The sequence below is a fragment of the Perognathus longimembris genome, chromosome 21 (assembly GCF_023159225.1).
Source record: "Perognathus longimembris pacificus isolate PPM17 chromosome 21, ASM2315922v1, whole genome shotgun sequence".
NCBI classification, from domain to species: Eukaryota; Metazoa; Chordata; class Mammalia; order Rodentia; family Heteromyidae; genus Perognathus; species Perognathus longimembris.
The window spans coordinates 8267943-8281941 of record NC_063181.1 but is presented as its reverse complement, the minus strand read 5'-3'; the positions used below and the strand labels follow the sequence as shown (position 1 = coordinate 8281941).

The 13999-nt window shown below is 47.7% G+C and overlaps 1 protein-coding gene across 1 annotated transcript in view; it reads right to left on the bottom strand.

The window, feature by feature from the left end:
- Window positions 1-13077, bottom strand: part of Bin3 (bridging integrator 3) — a 31544-nt gene extending 18467 nt beyond the window's left edge. Inside the window, exon 1 of the mRNA XM_048330381.1 lies at window positions 12985-13077. Within this exon, the coding sequence (XP_048186338.1) occupies window positions 12985-12992 (8 nt within the window). The 5' untranslated portion in view covers window positions 12993-13077. The remainder of the gene's footprint in view (window positions 1-12984) is intronic.
- Window positions 13078-13999: the final 922 nt, after the last annotated feature.

Here is a 13999-nt window from a genome sequence, read left to right as displayed (position 1 = left end):
TGGCCTTACATTGTACAGAATGTCTCCCAACTGGGATCTGTGTGAGCTGGGGTTACTGGTTTGGAAGAGGATGATCAGAGCACCGGCCTCATGAAGGGCACACGCGAAGGGCATGGCTCGGCCCAGGACGCTGGCTGGGACCACGTCTGCTGGTTTATCCAGTGCAAAGCTGTTCCTGCCCGCTTCCTTCTGTCCATGCTGTGTTCTAGAAGAAAGCTAGATTCTATTTACTTATGTTAGTCAGTTATTTCTATCAATGTGACCGTGTGTGTGTGTGTGTGTGTGTGTGTGTGTGTGTGTGTGTGTGTATCTTGCTTTTATGATGATCTTGGCTCGGCTGGGCATCAGTGGCTCATGCCCGTAATCCTAGCTCAGGAGGTTGAAATCTGAGATCATGGTTCAAAGCCAGCCTGGGCAGAAAGTCTGTGAGACTCTTCTCTCTGATTAATCACTATTAAAAACCAGAAGTGGAGCTATGGTTCAAGTGGCAGGGCACCAGCCTTGAACAAAAAGCCAGGGACAGTATGCAGGCCTTGAGTTCAAGCCACAGTACTGGCACTTAAAAAAAGAAAAAGATGGTCTTGGCTCACCTTGTATGTTTCCTGCCCCAGCCTGAGTTGGTGTGCAGCTGGCTGGCCTGCAACACGGCCCTGTACGTGGTCTCAGCCTTCCTCCTGGTCTCCTTTCCCACTCACCCAGCACACCTCTCCCAATGTGGCAGGTGGCTGCCTGCCAGGCCCCAAAGCTATACTCTTTTCCTGTCTGAAACTGGAGCATTTTAAAGCCCATGGTCAGGACAGCGGGGCCAGGCAGGGAAACCTGGACCCAGGGCCGCCTCGGCTCATGGAAGGCCCTCCCTTCTGGCTTATCCCAGTCCTCCTCTGAAGTGAGACTCAGTTCTTCTGAAGTCAGAACTAAGTGGATACAGATATGGGGCAGGAGAGGGAGGGAGAAGAAAAAAACCCCAAGCCCAGCCATAATCGCCTAGCTAAAAGAAGACCAAGGCGAATGTTTTGGTGGGTTTTTTTTATTTAATTTTTTAATTTGCAAAAAGAAAAACAAAGGAGAAAAACAGGCAAAAGTTAGTAGTGGTTATTTTTGAGTGGTGAAAATAGTTATTATTTTTCCTATTTTCTTCTTTGCACTTTCCATGTTTTCTCAAACCAACAAAAAAAAGCCTTTAGGGTTTTTTTTTTCTTTTCTTTCTTAATCACAAAAATAGCCCTTGATCAGTGTTGAAAATATGGGAGATGTGGAAAAGCAGAAATGATGAAACACCCAAGTATGTACACATCCTAACAAAAGAAAAAAAGCAGCAAACACTGAATCTCAGTGTGTACATTATTATTACTACTACTACTACTGTCCTCAGTCCTCCTAAAAACACTACTTATCATTTATAGTTCCCATTTTATACCTCAGGATGAAGAAGATTTCCTGTAAAAATGTTATTTTTCGTGTTTGTGATATTAGAGATTGAACCCAGGGCCTCATGGTTGCTTGACAAGATTTATCTTTTGCATTATGCTTCCAACCATTATTTTTCATTTTCTTTATGCAAGTATACAGGATCATGATCGTTCTGATGTACATTTTATTACATGTATCTTGAGGGGACACTATGTTGGATCTTCAGAATTATTTTCAATTTGTCAATTTACAATCCTTAGTTTTGGGAATAAAAAACTGACTGTGATTTGATTTCTTCTCCATGTTGTTTGTCAGAATTTTGATGTTGATACTCCTGGCTGGTCCTCTCACTTCTGGTTTTCAGCATTTCTAATTTTACCATATAATACTTCTGAAGAGTTTCCCCTGCTCATTCTTGCTATCAGATTTTCCTTAAGTTTCCTGCCTTTAATTCCCAATGAGATAGCTTCGGTTGAGTGCATTTCGCAAAAGAAATTCAATTGCTAATATTAAAAAACGTATCTGATTATTCATAACCCCATCCTAACAACTACCTTAATGTATTAGAATGCCAGGATTAAAGCCTGCATAATTTTTTTGTTGCATGTACTTATTTAATTTTGCTATCAGACTTCCATTTCCTTTACAGGATGTCCCTTTTTACCGTGTTCTGTCTGGATTTCACAGACACCGTATGGCTCTGAGATCTTAATGATAACTTGAAAAAGGTTTCTTCTCCTTTATGATCTGTTGCCCACCAGGTTGCGTTTTTGCCTTGTATTTATTTCGTCTTTACCTTTTGTACTCCCTGCTTTCCTTCGATGTGTGAGGTTTTGGTTGTCTGCTCACGTATATGCTGGGGGGCGGGGGAGGGGACAAAAGCAAGTTCTCTGGCAGCTCAGGGCACATGGATGTGGGTGCTCTCTGGTGGGGCACCCCCCCCCCCCCGCCACCAACCGCAGCAGCTTTCTAGTTCTTGCTCCCGGCAGGTGTAATTCCCTAAAGATGACTGCTTGTTTCCTGCCATGGGGATAAAGGCAGGCCCAGCTCCAGGCGAAGCTGTGGCCTGGACACTCCACGTGTGGGCACACCCATGTGGACTCTCCATGTGTGGACACTCATTTCCCCCCAGGACTTCTCCAGGACAAGTAATGCTCACAGGTGGGTCAGGGTTCTGGAGTCCTGACACAATTGGGCATGTCTTTTAAGGTAAGAGAATATAAAATATAAAGAGAGCCAGGTGCTGGTGGCTCACACCTGTCTTCCTAGCTACTCAGGAGGCTGAGATCTGACGACTGCAGTTCAAAGCCAGCCCGGGCAGGAAAGTCCATGAGACTCTTATCTCCAATTAACCACCAGAAAACCGGAAGTGGCGCTGTGGCTCAAGTGGCAGAGCGCCAGGCTTGAGCTGAAGAGCTCAGGGACAGGGCCCAGGCCCAGAGGTCAAGCCCCACAACTGATAAAAAACTAAAAATAAAATGTAAAAAGAGGTATGAAAATGAAAATCAAAATAGGCATGAAAGTGAGAACAGACTTAATGAATGATTTTAAAAAGTGGACAATAACACAAGTGTCGGAAATAACCTACTATTTTTCGGAACCCTCTGCCTGCCCCACCTCGATACTGTGACCCCCTGCCTTCCAGGCTGCACAGTCAGTCACTGTGTTCATGTGACAGAGTTGGTGGCACACTTTTCTTTTTCTTTCCTTATTATCTTTAAGTAGTTGTACAAAGGAGATGCCACTTAACAAAGCAGTTTATGAATACAATAGACCTTGATCAGAGTCACCTCTTTCAGCAGGCACTGTTTTCTAAAGAGTGAGAGGGAAGGTAATGCTGTCTTTCCTCTACTATGGTTGACTGAAATTCATTTTCTACTACTGACAGTTTAGAAACACTTGTTTTCAGGTTGCTGGTAAATATATGAATTTCAGAACTTTTACATTTAGGAAAAAAATCTGACGTTTCTTTCACTTAAAAAAAAACCTGCTAAGATTTCAGGGCACATTTCAAGATTTATTGTACAGTGACTAATCTTCAATGCTCTCTGAATTAATGACAGTGACTGGTTTGTCACTGATGTCCTTGTAGGAGGGCATATCATGATTTATATCATCTCTTTTATGTCTTTCATGTTCAATCTACCAGAACTCTGTCTCTATGATTTGCTCCTCTACATCACCCAGTTTATCCAATAACCATCATTCCTAGTTAAAGTGGATTTTATTTCCTTAATGGAATTTTAGTGTTTGACACAATCATTTGAGAATGCTTTGTTAAATGCTTGATTTTGCATGGATTTCTAACTGATTTGATTATTCACTGTTACCACTTGGGTTCTACTCATTGTTAAATCCAATTTCCCCTTTAGATTTATTTCCTGCCCACTCTGGTGATGGGGACTGAATCCAAGTCCTCACGCATGCTAGGCAAGTGTTCTACCATTGAGCCATACCTCACAATCCCCTTTAGTTTTCACATAAATTGAAATGACGATGAAAAATGCCAAGTGCTGGTGGCTCACACTTGGAATCCTAGCTATTCAGGAGGCTGAGATCTGAGGATCGCAGTTCAGAGCCAGCTGGGACAGACAAGTCCCTGTACGACTCTTATCTCCAATGAACCACTCAAAAACGATGTGGTGCTGTGGCTTAAGAGGCAGAGCACCAGCCTGGATGACAGAGGCTCAGGGACAGCGCCCAGGCGCTGAGTTCAAGTCTCACAACTGACCAAAAAATTTAAAAAAGGGGATGAAAACGGGGCCTCTTGTACATTTCTCAGTTAATAATTTCTCATTTATTAAAATTCCAAAAAAATGTCTATAAACAGTAGTCACAACTCACAACTGACCCCTCCATCCCACCCCAGTAAAGGCCTCTGCATCTCCATTGCTGACTGGCCTAAGCGGCAATACAGGAACGGAAGGCAGGACTTAGCAACGCAACACAGAAGTTCCCTGTCCCTCTGGTTTTGGTGTGCAGGAGGGAGCATATGAACACATGACAGGGGCCCCTTCCAAGGGTTTTGCACAAGGCCCATCAGAGGCAGGGCTTACACGGTCTGAGTTTCACATGGCAAATCTACCTTTGGAATGCCCTGGGACGGAACCCTGGAGGTGAGGACCCTGGAGCCTTCATGGGGCTCATGCTTTTGGTGTCCCAGGTAAGCATCCTTTGGCAAATTCAGGAGTAGAAGGATTTGCCCGTATGTTTCTTTTGAAGAGTATTATCGGTGGGCTTTCCAGGTACGTCTTCCATTCATTTTGAGTTAATTTTTGTATAAGGTATGGCGAATCCTTTGCAATTGCTCCTCTAGTTATCTCAGCACAGCTTGTTGAAACTTAAACTTTAAATACATCTATGTCAATGACAATAACTACTTAGGTTACAGAAGCTCTAAACATCTAGTAAAGTCAATCTCTTCTCATCTAGCTTCTTTCTTCAGGTGATTTTTTTTTCATTATCATGTTTCATTATTCAAGCTTAATTTCAAAATCTATGCCCTACCTCTCCACCCAAACCATAAATATACTTAAGATGATTGGAAATACCTTGTATTCTTAAGATTTTTTGTGTACAAAGAATCTACCCTGGCTACATTGTAGCCAAGTGTCTGTGGCTCATGCCTATACTCTTAGCTACCCAGGATGCTGACATCTGGGCAGCTGAAGACTCTTCTCCAATTAACCACCAAAAAAGCTAGCACCAAAAACCAAACCAAAACAAACCCTACATTGTTACAAGTACTACATTTACTCAGTTTTAGGGCCATAATACCTTCTCCCATTCTTTCAAAGCTCTTCATTATGTCCCTTGCTCTTATTCTTCCTCTACATTTGTTTTATTAATACTAAGATTCCAAAGTATCACATGTGAAACATTAACTCAACACATCTTAGGTGCATTCTATGGGATTTTTACACTTATACATTCTATGGAATGTTGTATTTTTGATTATAGATAAAATGGGATTAATTTTCATTTTATCTTGTTGATGCTTTTATTCTGCAACCAGCTATAATAGCTAGACACCTAACCTAGATAGCCAAGGAATTCAATTGAGAGTGGGGAAGTGAGAAACTTTTTATCACTTGCAAACAATGGCAAAAGATCCCTTTCCTTTCCCAATATTTATACCCATTTCTGTGTCATTCTGTGCCTTATCTGTGTCAGCTAGAAATTGTATAAAACACATACACACTTTGGTAGGGAGTGTTTGTGCTTGCTTTTTCACTATGTGAAGGGAGTGATTTTGGCCAGAAAGCCTCTTAGTAGGAAGCAAATAGTTCTTCACTCCCAGATTGCTAAAAGACATGAAAAAAATAGGTGAAGACTGCACCTTTGACTTATCCCAGTGGCCTTTTGGCATGTACTGCGAGCAGCTTACTCCCTGGTGACCTACCACTGCCATGAACTGAGCAAATACATTCCCTGATACCCCACTAACTGTCATTACTGAAATGACTCTCTTTAGTAAGGGGTCCAGGCCAATTAACACTGATATGTCTACGTGGCACTTTCTGATCGTGACACATTCATTACTCCTCAAGGACAGGGACTGAATTCTATGCCTCTTTGCAAGCCCATCAGATGCATATGAGGTACAGTCTGTTCTCGCACTTTGGTGGGAGAGTACTAAGGGCCAACTCTATGCCAAGCACTGTGCTAGATTCTGGGATACCAAGATGAATGAGACACACTTCTTCCATGAGCTCATGGCATATACACTCTAGGGTTCATGCACTCAGTAAGCCCAAATGAATGATTAAATGAATGAGTAAAATGCATTGCCCAAAGGCCTTGTAAAATACCACATTGGATTGGGGGGGGGGGGCATCTTTGGGTCCTCAATTCCAATGTCACCAGAGTTACACTTACTAAGGGTGTGATCAGCTAGGCAGGGGACAGTGTTTTCAATCAAGACTGAGAAAACGGAGCTGGCTTCTGGCCTGCTAGAGAAGGGAAGTCTGGAGAAGTTACCAGAGAATGTGTCAAGGAAAACGATTTTAAAGAATCTAAAAGGAGGGGCTGGGGATATGGCCTAGTGGCAAGAGAGCTTGCCTCGTATACATGAGGCCCTGGGTTCGATTCCCCAGCACCACATATACAGAAAACGGCCAGAAGTGGCGCTGTGGCTCAAGTGGCAGAGTGCTAGCCTTGAGCAAAAGGAAGCCAGGATAGTGCTCAGGCCCTGAGTCCAAGCCCCAGGACTGGCCAAAAAAAAAGAATCTAAAAGGATGATGGGAAGGGAGAAGAGCCTCCTGGATGGTTTCCACTCAGGCCCCACTCTGCCCGAGGAGTAACTTGAAAGCTGGGGCAGGTGCCCTGAGAAGGGCTCAGATTCTTTCTGCCTCTGAAATGGGCCTCAAGCAGGAGGCAGGGGAAGTGGCAAGCGGGGGAAGACAAAGGAAGAGAGCAACCTAACTACACGTCTCCAGCTCCTCGGCCTCATCCTTCCCCGAGGTCCAGTCAAGACTGGCCGGTGGTGGAACTTGCTCAGGAGAAGCAGCTTCTCCGGAGGGCAGCGAGTGACCGCAGCTCAGCACCTATGCAGCCCGCTGGGTCACGTGGGCTGAGGGTCCTCCAGAGCAAGAAAGACCACTGGGCCTCAGGACCTTTGCATGTCTTCTTCCTCTCCTCTCGGCTTCCCACAAAGAACCAGAGGAGAGAGAGAGAGAAAGAGAGAGAGAAAGAGAGAGAGAGAGAGAGAGAGAGAGAGAGATGTTCTGGAAGAAACCAAGAGGCTCTAAGCTCTAGCTCTAGAGTGGGAGTCCCTACTTGGTTCTGTCTGCCGTTCCAAAAATATGAGCACCAGAGGGCAGGAGTGGGGATATTTCAGTCTCAGCAAGAAAATGGAGAAAACAGTTCTGAATTCCCAACACACCCCACCTTGGGGAAGGAAAAAAGTTCTGTGTGTATACAGAAGAAAGGGGAAAAAAAGGTTCTATTTTCTTTCATAATAAAGAAAAGTCAACAGGATGTTCTCCCAAGCTACAAATATACTTTTTCCAACAGTAAATATCTCTATTAGCAGCATGATGCCAGTTGGCTAATTCTGTCTGTCTCAGTAAAACCTTTCCAAAAAAGCTCCTGCTCTTGTGTAATGTCTATTTACAAAGCCAGCTTCTTTTGCATTTTCATTTCGCTGGGTTTCTCAATCTTTTGGTTTCCTCACCCCCTCCACTGCAGAGGCAGAGACGAGAGGCAGACCCAGATGGCAGTTGGGTGGGGATCCCCTGGTCACCCCAGCATGTGGCTCCATTCCTGCCTTCGTGGGAGACTCCTCCACAGCCATTCCAAAGAAGGGTCGAGAAGCCGAGCCTGGACGTGCATCCCGGGCTTTCACTTGGCTTCTCCAGCATTTGTTTCCCCGTGGATGTGAGTCTAGCTTGGTCTGGGGGTGGAAAGAACCCCGAAATGACTCAGTCTACCCCACCCTATGGCTTTCTGATATCTCTAGCTGGGCAAGAGAGGCCCGGAGCTGGGGGGGGGGGGAGGAGAAGGAGGCGCAAAGGAGGGGAGGGAGGGCTGAGCAAGGAGTAGGCGGTGGCTGAAGTCCTGGCTCCCCGGGGAGTGGTCTGGGCCTGAGTCACTGTCTCGGTGAGAGCAGGAAGGTGGGCGAAAGGCAAGGCGCAAGGCAGCAGCTTCTGCAGCCTGCAAGCACTGGCCCTTCCCCCTGTCCTTCTGTGGCTCTGCCCTTGGGGTGTTGTTGCCATTGCCAGCTCTGGTCTGAGGCCCGGGAGGCTACCACGCTTCCCCGGCCAGGGCCGGGGCAGGGCTTATGGAGGTCATCTGGCTCCAGTACAATGGCAGCTGGTTGGATCTGGTCTCTCCAGCTGGAGGCCCAAGGGCCTGAGCAAAGGTGGGACATGCCTTTCCCAGGGCAGCAACCTGGCTGCGGTCATCCACCTCGGTGCCCACGACCACAGCCTCCGGCCCCGCCTAGCCTCACCCGAAAGTAGCTGGATCCCGAACCAGAGCACACAGAACACGACCTTGGAATCGCCATCACTCCAAGGAGCTCTGCGAGTTTAAAAATAAGTCGTGACTCTGCAACTTGGCTGGCGGTGAATGGGACCAGAACAATCCTTCGGCTCAGCTGGGACTCGATCCCTTCCTTCCCTGCTGCTGTTGTTAGTCATGTGAACGCCGGGAGACCATTTCTTGAGCATCTAGGTCTATGAGGTGCTCCTGATCTATCAGCTCAGGGGGAGTGCTCTCCTGACCTGTGGAGCTGGGGTTCAAATCCTGGCTCTGCTTTGTCACCAGGGGCGAGACTGCACACGTGACCTCACCTTCCTAGCTGATAAAACGGGGTCAGCATCTGCTTATCCTGGGAGGTGGCTGGGAAGTGAAGTGAGTTGGCTGAATAAAACACCCCCCCACCCCCCACCACGCCAGGAAGCCATCTGTGTGGATTTGCTGCGAAGGCGGTGGTGGCACTTTGATGACAAAGATCAAACTGAGGTCCGGAGAGGTGACTGGGGTGACTGCCCAAAGCGACACTGAACAGCCAGGGGAAGGGCTAGGAAACCCGACATTAGGGTTCTGTGTTTGAGGCAAGCAGCTGCCCACACTGCCCTATGTTCGGGCCCAAGTGTTTTATCTGCCTCGGAGGTGACTTCCTCCTAAACAGTAGAAGAGCTTGTGGCAGAAGTCTGGAAGCTGAGGCAGCACCTGAAGGTTGAGAAAAGAAAGGAAAGGCAAGAAATTCAAGGAGGAAACTTTAGTGTTTTTTTTTTAGTTCGAAACTAATCATAAAATTAGCTGAACCTCTGTCTAAACTATGAAAAAAGGACATACTAGAAAAGAGTGGGGTGTACTACACATATATTGGAAACTGATTTCAAGGATAAATTCATATATGAATGAATTGTGATGCCAAAGATTTTCTGACTGCTGGTCGTGGTAAAAAATTCCTGGAAGGGCTGGGGGTATAGCTCAGTGGCAAAGCGCTTGCAGCAAGTGCAATGTCTTGGGTTCGAGCCCCAGTACCAAAAGAGAAAAGACAAAAAAAATTGGGGGGGGGGGGCGGGGGAGAGAAGCAATTGTCCAAGTTCTCCATGGCACTTTCTTCTCTTTTATGAGTTATCCTGAAAACAGTGGCCAAAATAATCCGACTAAATATCTGCTTTTGCCAGTGCAGCTGCGATGACATGTGTCACCATGTTCTGTTCTGTTTCTTTTATTGGTTGAGATAAGATATTTGTTGGGCAGTCCCCTAACCTCAATCCTCCTGACCTCTGCCTCCGGGGTAGCATAAGCATACTGTCTGGCTTTGAGACACGCTTTTGCCTATTGTAAGTGTTTAATAAGCACTTACTCAACCAATATTTATTGATCATTATAGGACACAGATGTCCCTCCATTTACAATGTGTTATGTCCCTATGCATCCATCATAAATTAGAAAGACCTTAAGTGGAAAGGCCTTTACCACACCTAACCTACCAAACATCCTTGCTTAGCAACAGGGCACCCTGCCCAGTATCAGCTGTTTGTGCTTAGGATGTAGAGTTGACAAGATCAAGCCTGAGGATAACATTATTTAAGGGGCAGAAACATTAAAGAGCCTAGAAAGCTGCAAAGAAATCATATTTATGGACAGCCTCCATTTGTTTCTGCAGACTTTGGAGACAGAGTGTCTGTTGGGACACTCTGTGTAGCCATCTGAGTTACAGATGGAGCAAACAAGACCAGGAAAGGTTGACAAGAAAAGCCACAGTGGGAATGACTAAACCAAACTGGAACACAGCATTCTACCTCATCAAACTTCCTGCATGATCTCTAATTTCCTTCCCTTTCCAACTACCGTACACCCAGGTAAGGGAAGATTTCCCCACCACTTCTTATTTCTCATCATTTAAACTTAACATCATCAAGGAATGCGGTTCCAGGCAAAGCTACAGTCCATAGCTAAGCTACATTAAGATCACGATTCTTAATTCTATGTACTTCTCTCTCTATATATACACCATTAGTAAATACAACATGTAGGAATAACGTGCAGTATGAGAGCCAGAGGGAAGGAAGACAAGAGAAGGAAGGGGAGCATCTGGTTGGGAGCTAAGGGGAAAATCAGTCATCTGAGGATGGCTATCTAATGTTTTCTTTCTAGTAAGACAAACCACGTCGCTGTCTTGCTGAAGGAGGAAAGGATGGGTGGGTGCAGTGTAGGTACCCACTAAATAAACAGGGGGTGGGAGGGCTGCCTGCAGAGAGGAAGCAGCGAACAAAGGCCGCTCGCTCTCCATGCAAAGTCCACAGTGTGCAAAGGGCATCAATGTTGGACATTTCTCGCCGTGACATTTTGAAAGCCCAGCCTAGTCTAGAACAATGGCTACCCTTTGGGGACCACAGGCTACGTACCCTTAGGCCTTATTTAATGATGGCTAGCATAGCCCATATGCTTGGTGAACTTGACCTTGGGCATCAGCCTCCCAGGATGGCTCTACGTCACTCTGGTCTCTTCCCCTACTGAGAATTCCAGCGTCTGATGAATGGACGGATTCATTCTGGGAGTGAATCAGAAGGACATAGGCCTGGTTCCCTTGCCAGCCATTGAGTTAGGAACTGAGTGTGATTGTGTGCCCAGGCGCCGGTGCTGCTCCCCTCTCAGGGAGAGAGGGTCAGGGTCCACGTAAGAGATGACGTAGAAAGTCCTCTAAGGAGGAAGAGAAAGGAATCTGAGCTCTGAGGGACAAAGCCACCCTTTTGGCGGTGACCCTCAGTCCAAAGAGATACACCAAGCTGTACATGGACTGGTAAATTGGTTCTACTTTGGAAAATCCACAGATCCTGCTAGCCTTAGCTGTCAGTCGCAATTCCCCTCAACATGATGGGTTTTAGCAAATGGGCTTCTTGTTTTCCAGAAAAGAAACTTTCTACAAGACAGAAACAACTTGCATCAGTTCCCCTAGATAACTGTTTACCAGAAACAACTTGCATCAGTTTCCCTAGATAATTGTTTACCTCCAGTGTCTCAACTCTACTTGTTTTCCAATTACTGAAAAGATGTCTTTTTTTTTTTTAAGGTATTTAAGTTTGAACTCATTGCCTCAAGCTTGCTAGGCAGGTACTCTACCACTTGAGCCATGCCTCCAGACCCTTGCTGCTCTTATTATTCCCGCCCCTCCCCCTAGCTGGCCTGGACTTCAGTCTTCCTATTTACACTTTCAGGCCCACACCACCACACCCAGAGTCCATTGACATTTTCAAATTGTAAATGTCAATCTAAACAATATAAACCATTATTTTTTTACTTTTGAAAAACCAGGGAAGAGAAATCCCAAGATTCAAGATGCAGCAGTCAAGAAGACAGTACAACCCCAAGGCCCAGAATGACAAAATAATTAAGGAATGAATGAATTGCCACTTTGCCCATCACTAGCTAGATTACAACAAGGAAACAAAGTTGCCTTTTAGAGTTGCAGGTACTCACTCCTCCCATTGGCCTCTTGGAGCAAAGTGGAGGGCCAGGAAGCTCCGGCAAGGTAGGCCTTGCTTAGGGCATTACTTCGGGGTTCCCTCCATAAGCTGTGCTGGCTGACAACTGTCCAGCAGTCTAAGAACCAAGCTGGGGAGGGCTCAGAAGTGGTGTACATTTTACATTAGAGGGCCCTCCTTGACACTCCCTAACATCAGCGGCTTGTAGCCAGACCTTAGTTTCTACTGATGGGCCCGGAGGATTTTGTACTATCTTCATTCATTCATAACTGATTAACACGCACTTAGGTTGCCCGACGGGATGACAAAGATGTCCTGTTCCTCCTGTTAATGGAACTTGAGCTCTACAAGGGTTGATTCGCTTTGTATATCTCTGGGGATCAGTTTATGAGCTTAATACAAGTGCGTTGTATTAAGTTGGATTTCACAGGTCCAGGGTGGTAGATAGACAGGCCCTTCGGTCTGACGATAAGGTAAAGTCTTTGACGTGAGTGCCGTCTAAGAAAGCCCCAGCAAGGCAGGCAAGCAAGCCGCAGTTCTCTCCTGTGACCATAAATAATCCATAGCAACGGACAGGGACTGCTCTTTGCACAAAATGAGTCTGATAAGACAAATCGGTCACTAACTACGGTGATGAAAATGCGTCCCAGGGCGCCCTTCAGGGATGAGTGTGGCGGTAACTCTGGACGGAGGTATGTCTTCGGGAGAAGACTGCTGGGCGGTGCGGAGGGGGCCGGTTCTCACCCGGGCGGCGAGCACCGAGAGGGCCGCGGAGCCGGGGCGGGCGGGCGGGCGCGGGGCCCACGGGGGACCCTGACTCCCGTCCAGGGCACAGTTCACGACCGAGGAGCGGTAAGCCGGCCATGGCCAGGAGAGCTGGGGAGGGGGACGGGTCCGGCGCCGCGGAGGCGAGAGTGGGAAACAGCTCCGAGGCAGGGGCGCGGGCTGGGAGACCCCCAGGAGGCGGCGGGGGGGGGGAAGTCCTGCCGAGACCCCCTTCCTCCCCGCCACGACCCCGCAGCCGGGCGGCCGGGCGGGCCCTGAGCCCCCGCACTGACGAACCGCCAGGTCTGTGGCGCGCCCGGGGTCCCCGCGGATCCCCACACCCCGTCGCCCGGACCTCACTCACCAGCTCATGGTTCCCACCTCGGGCCGTCCGCCGGGGTCCTGCGCCGCAACTCGGTCCTCCGGGATCACTTCCGGATTCAGCCAGTCTCCAGGAAGTGACGCAGAGCCCGCCCCCCTCTGGCCGGAAGAGGCGGGCCCGGGGGGCGGGGCCGGCGCGCGTTAACCCTGTGGCGGCCACGTGCTCGCGGCGCCCTTTCCCCCTGGGGCCGGCGACCTTGGCGTCCCGGGCCCAGGGCTTTGAGGCCGAGGCCGCGACGGAGCACCAGAGCCCGGGAAGTGTAGCTCAGAGTTCAGTGCTGACTTGTGAAGACTCAGTCCCTCAGCCCACTTCTGTCAGGATAGCGCAAGGCTCAAATATAAATGGGATAGGTGCTGGAATGTTCTGTGGGTTGACTCGAGGAAAGGTGCAGAGGAGAGGTTGCTTCCCAACTCGCAGGCCTCCCCTCTGCCTTCTCCTCCTCCACAAAACCTAGTCTTTTCTTTCTCGACCTTTGACAGAGTATTAGTGCCAGGCATGGTGCTAGCAATGAAGTTATGATCAGGCCAAGAAGGTATTGATGCTGTCCTTAATGTCCACCCCCCCCCCCACCTCCCCAAGTAACTTTCCTGCGGGGAGAAGCAAACAGGCAACCACAACAATAAGTAAGAATTCGGTACTGAAGCAGCGTGTGTGTGTGTGTGTGTGTGTGTGTGTGTGTGTGTAATCTGGGAGAAGCCAATGTGGAAACTAAATCCAGATGGCTAAATCATGCCCAGCCAGTGAATCTCAGATAAGGGGTGGGGAGGGCACCACCAGAGGAAACTCAAGAAGAGGACTGAGGCCCAAGCAAGGAACTGATTTGCATCCCATCTCCCAAGGCTATAGTTTAGGTACCTCTGTCGCTCATAAGCTATTTGGAGTTCTGGGCTCAACCCAAGTAGCTTCCTGTCCTAGATAAAAGAAGGGAGAACCAGCAGTGGGTTAGGTGTTTCCCCTCTGCTCCTCCCCAAGAGATCTCTCTAGGAATGCATCAAAT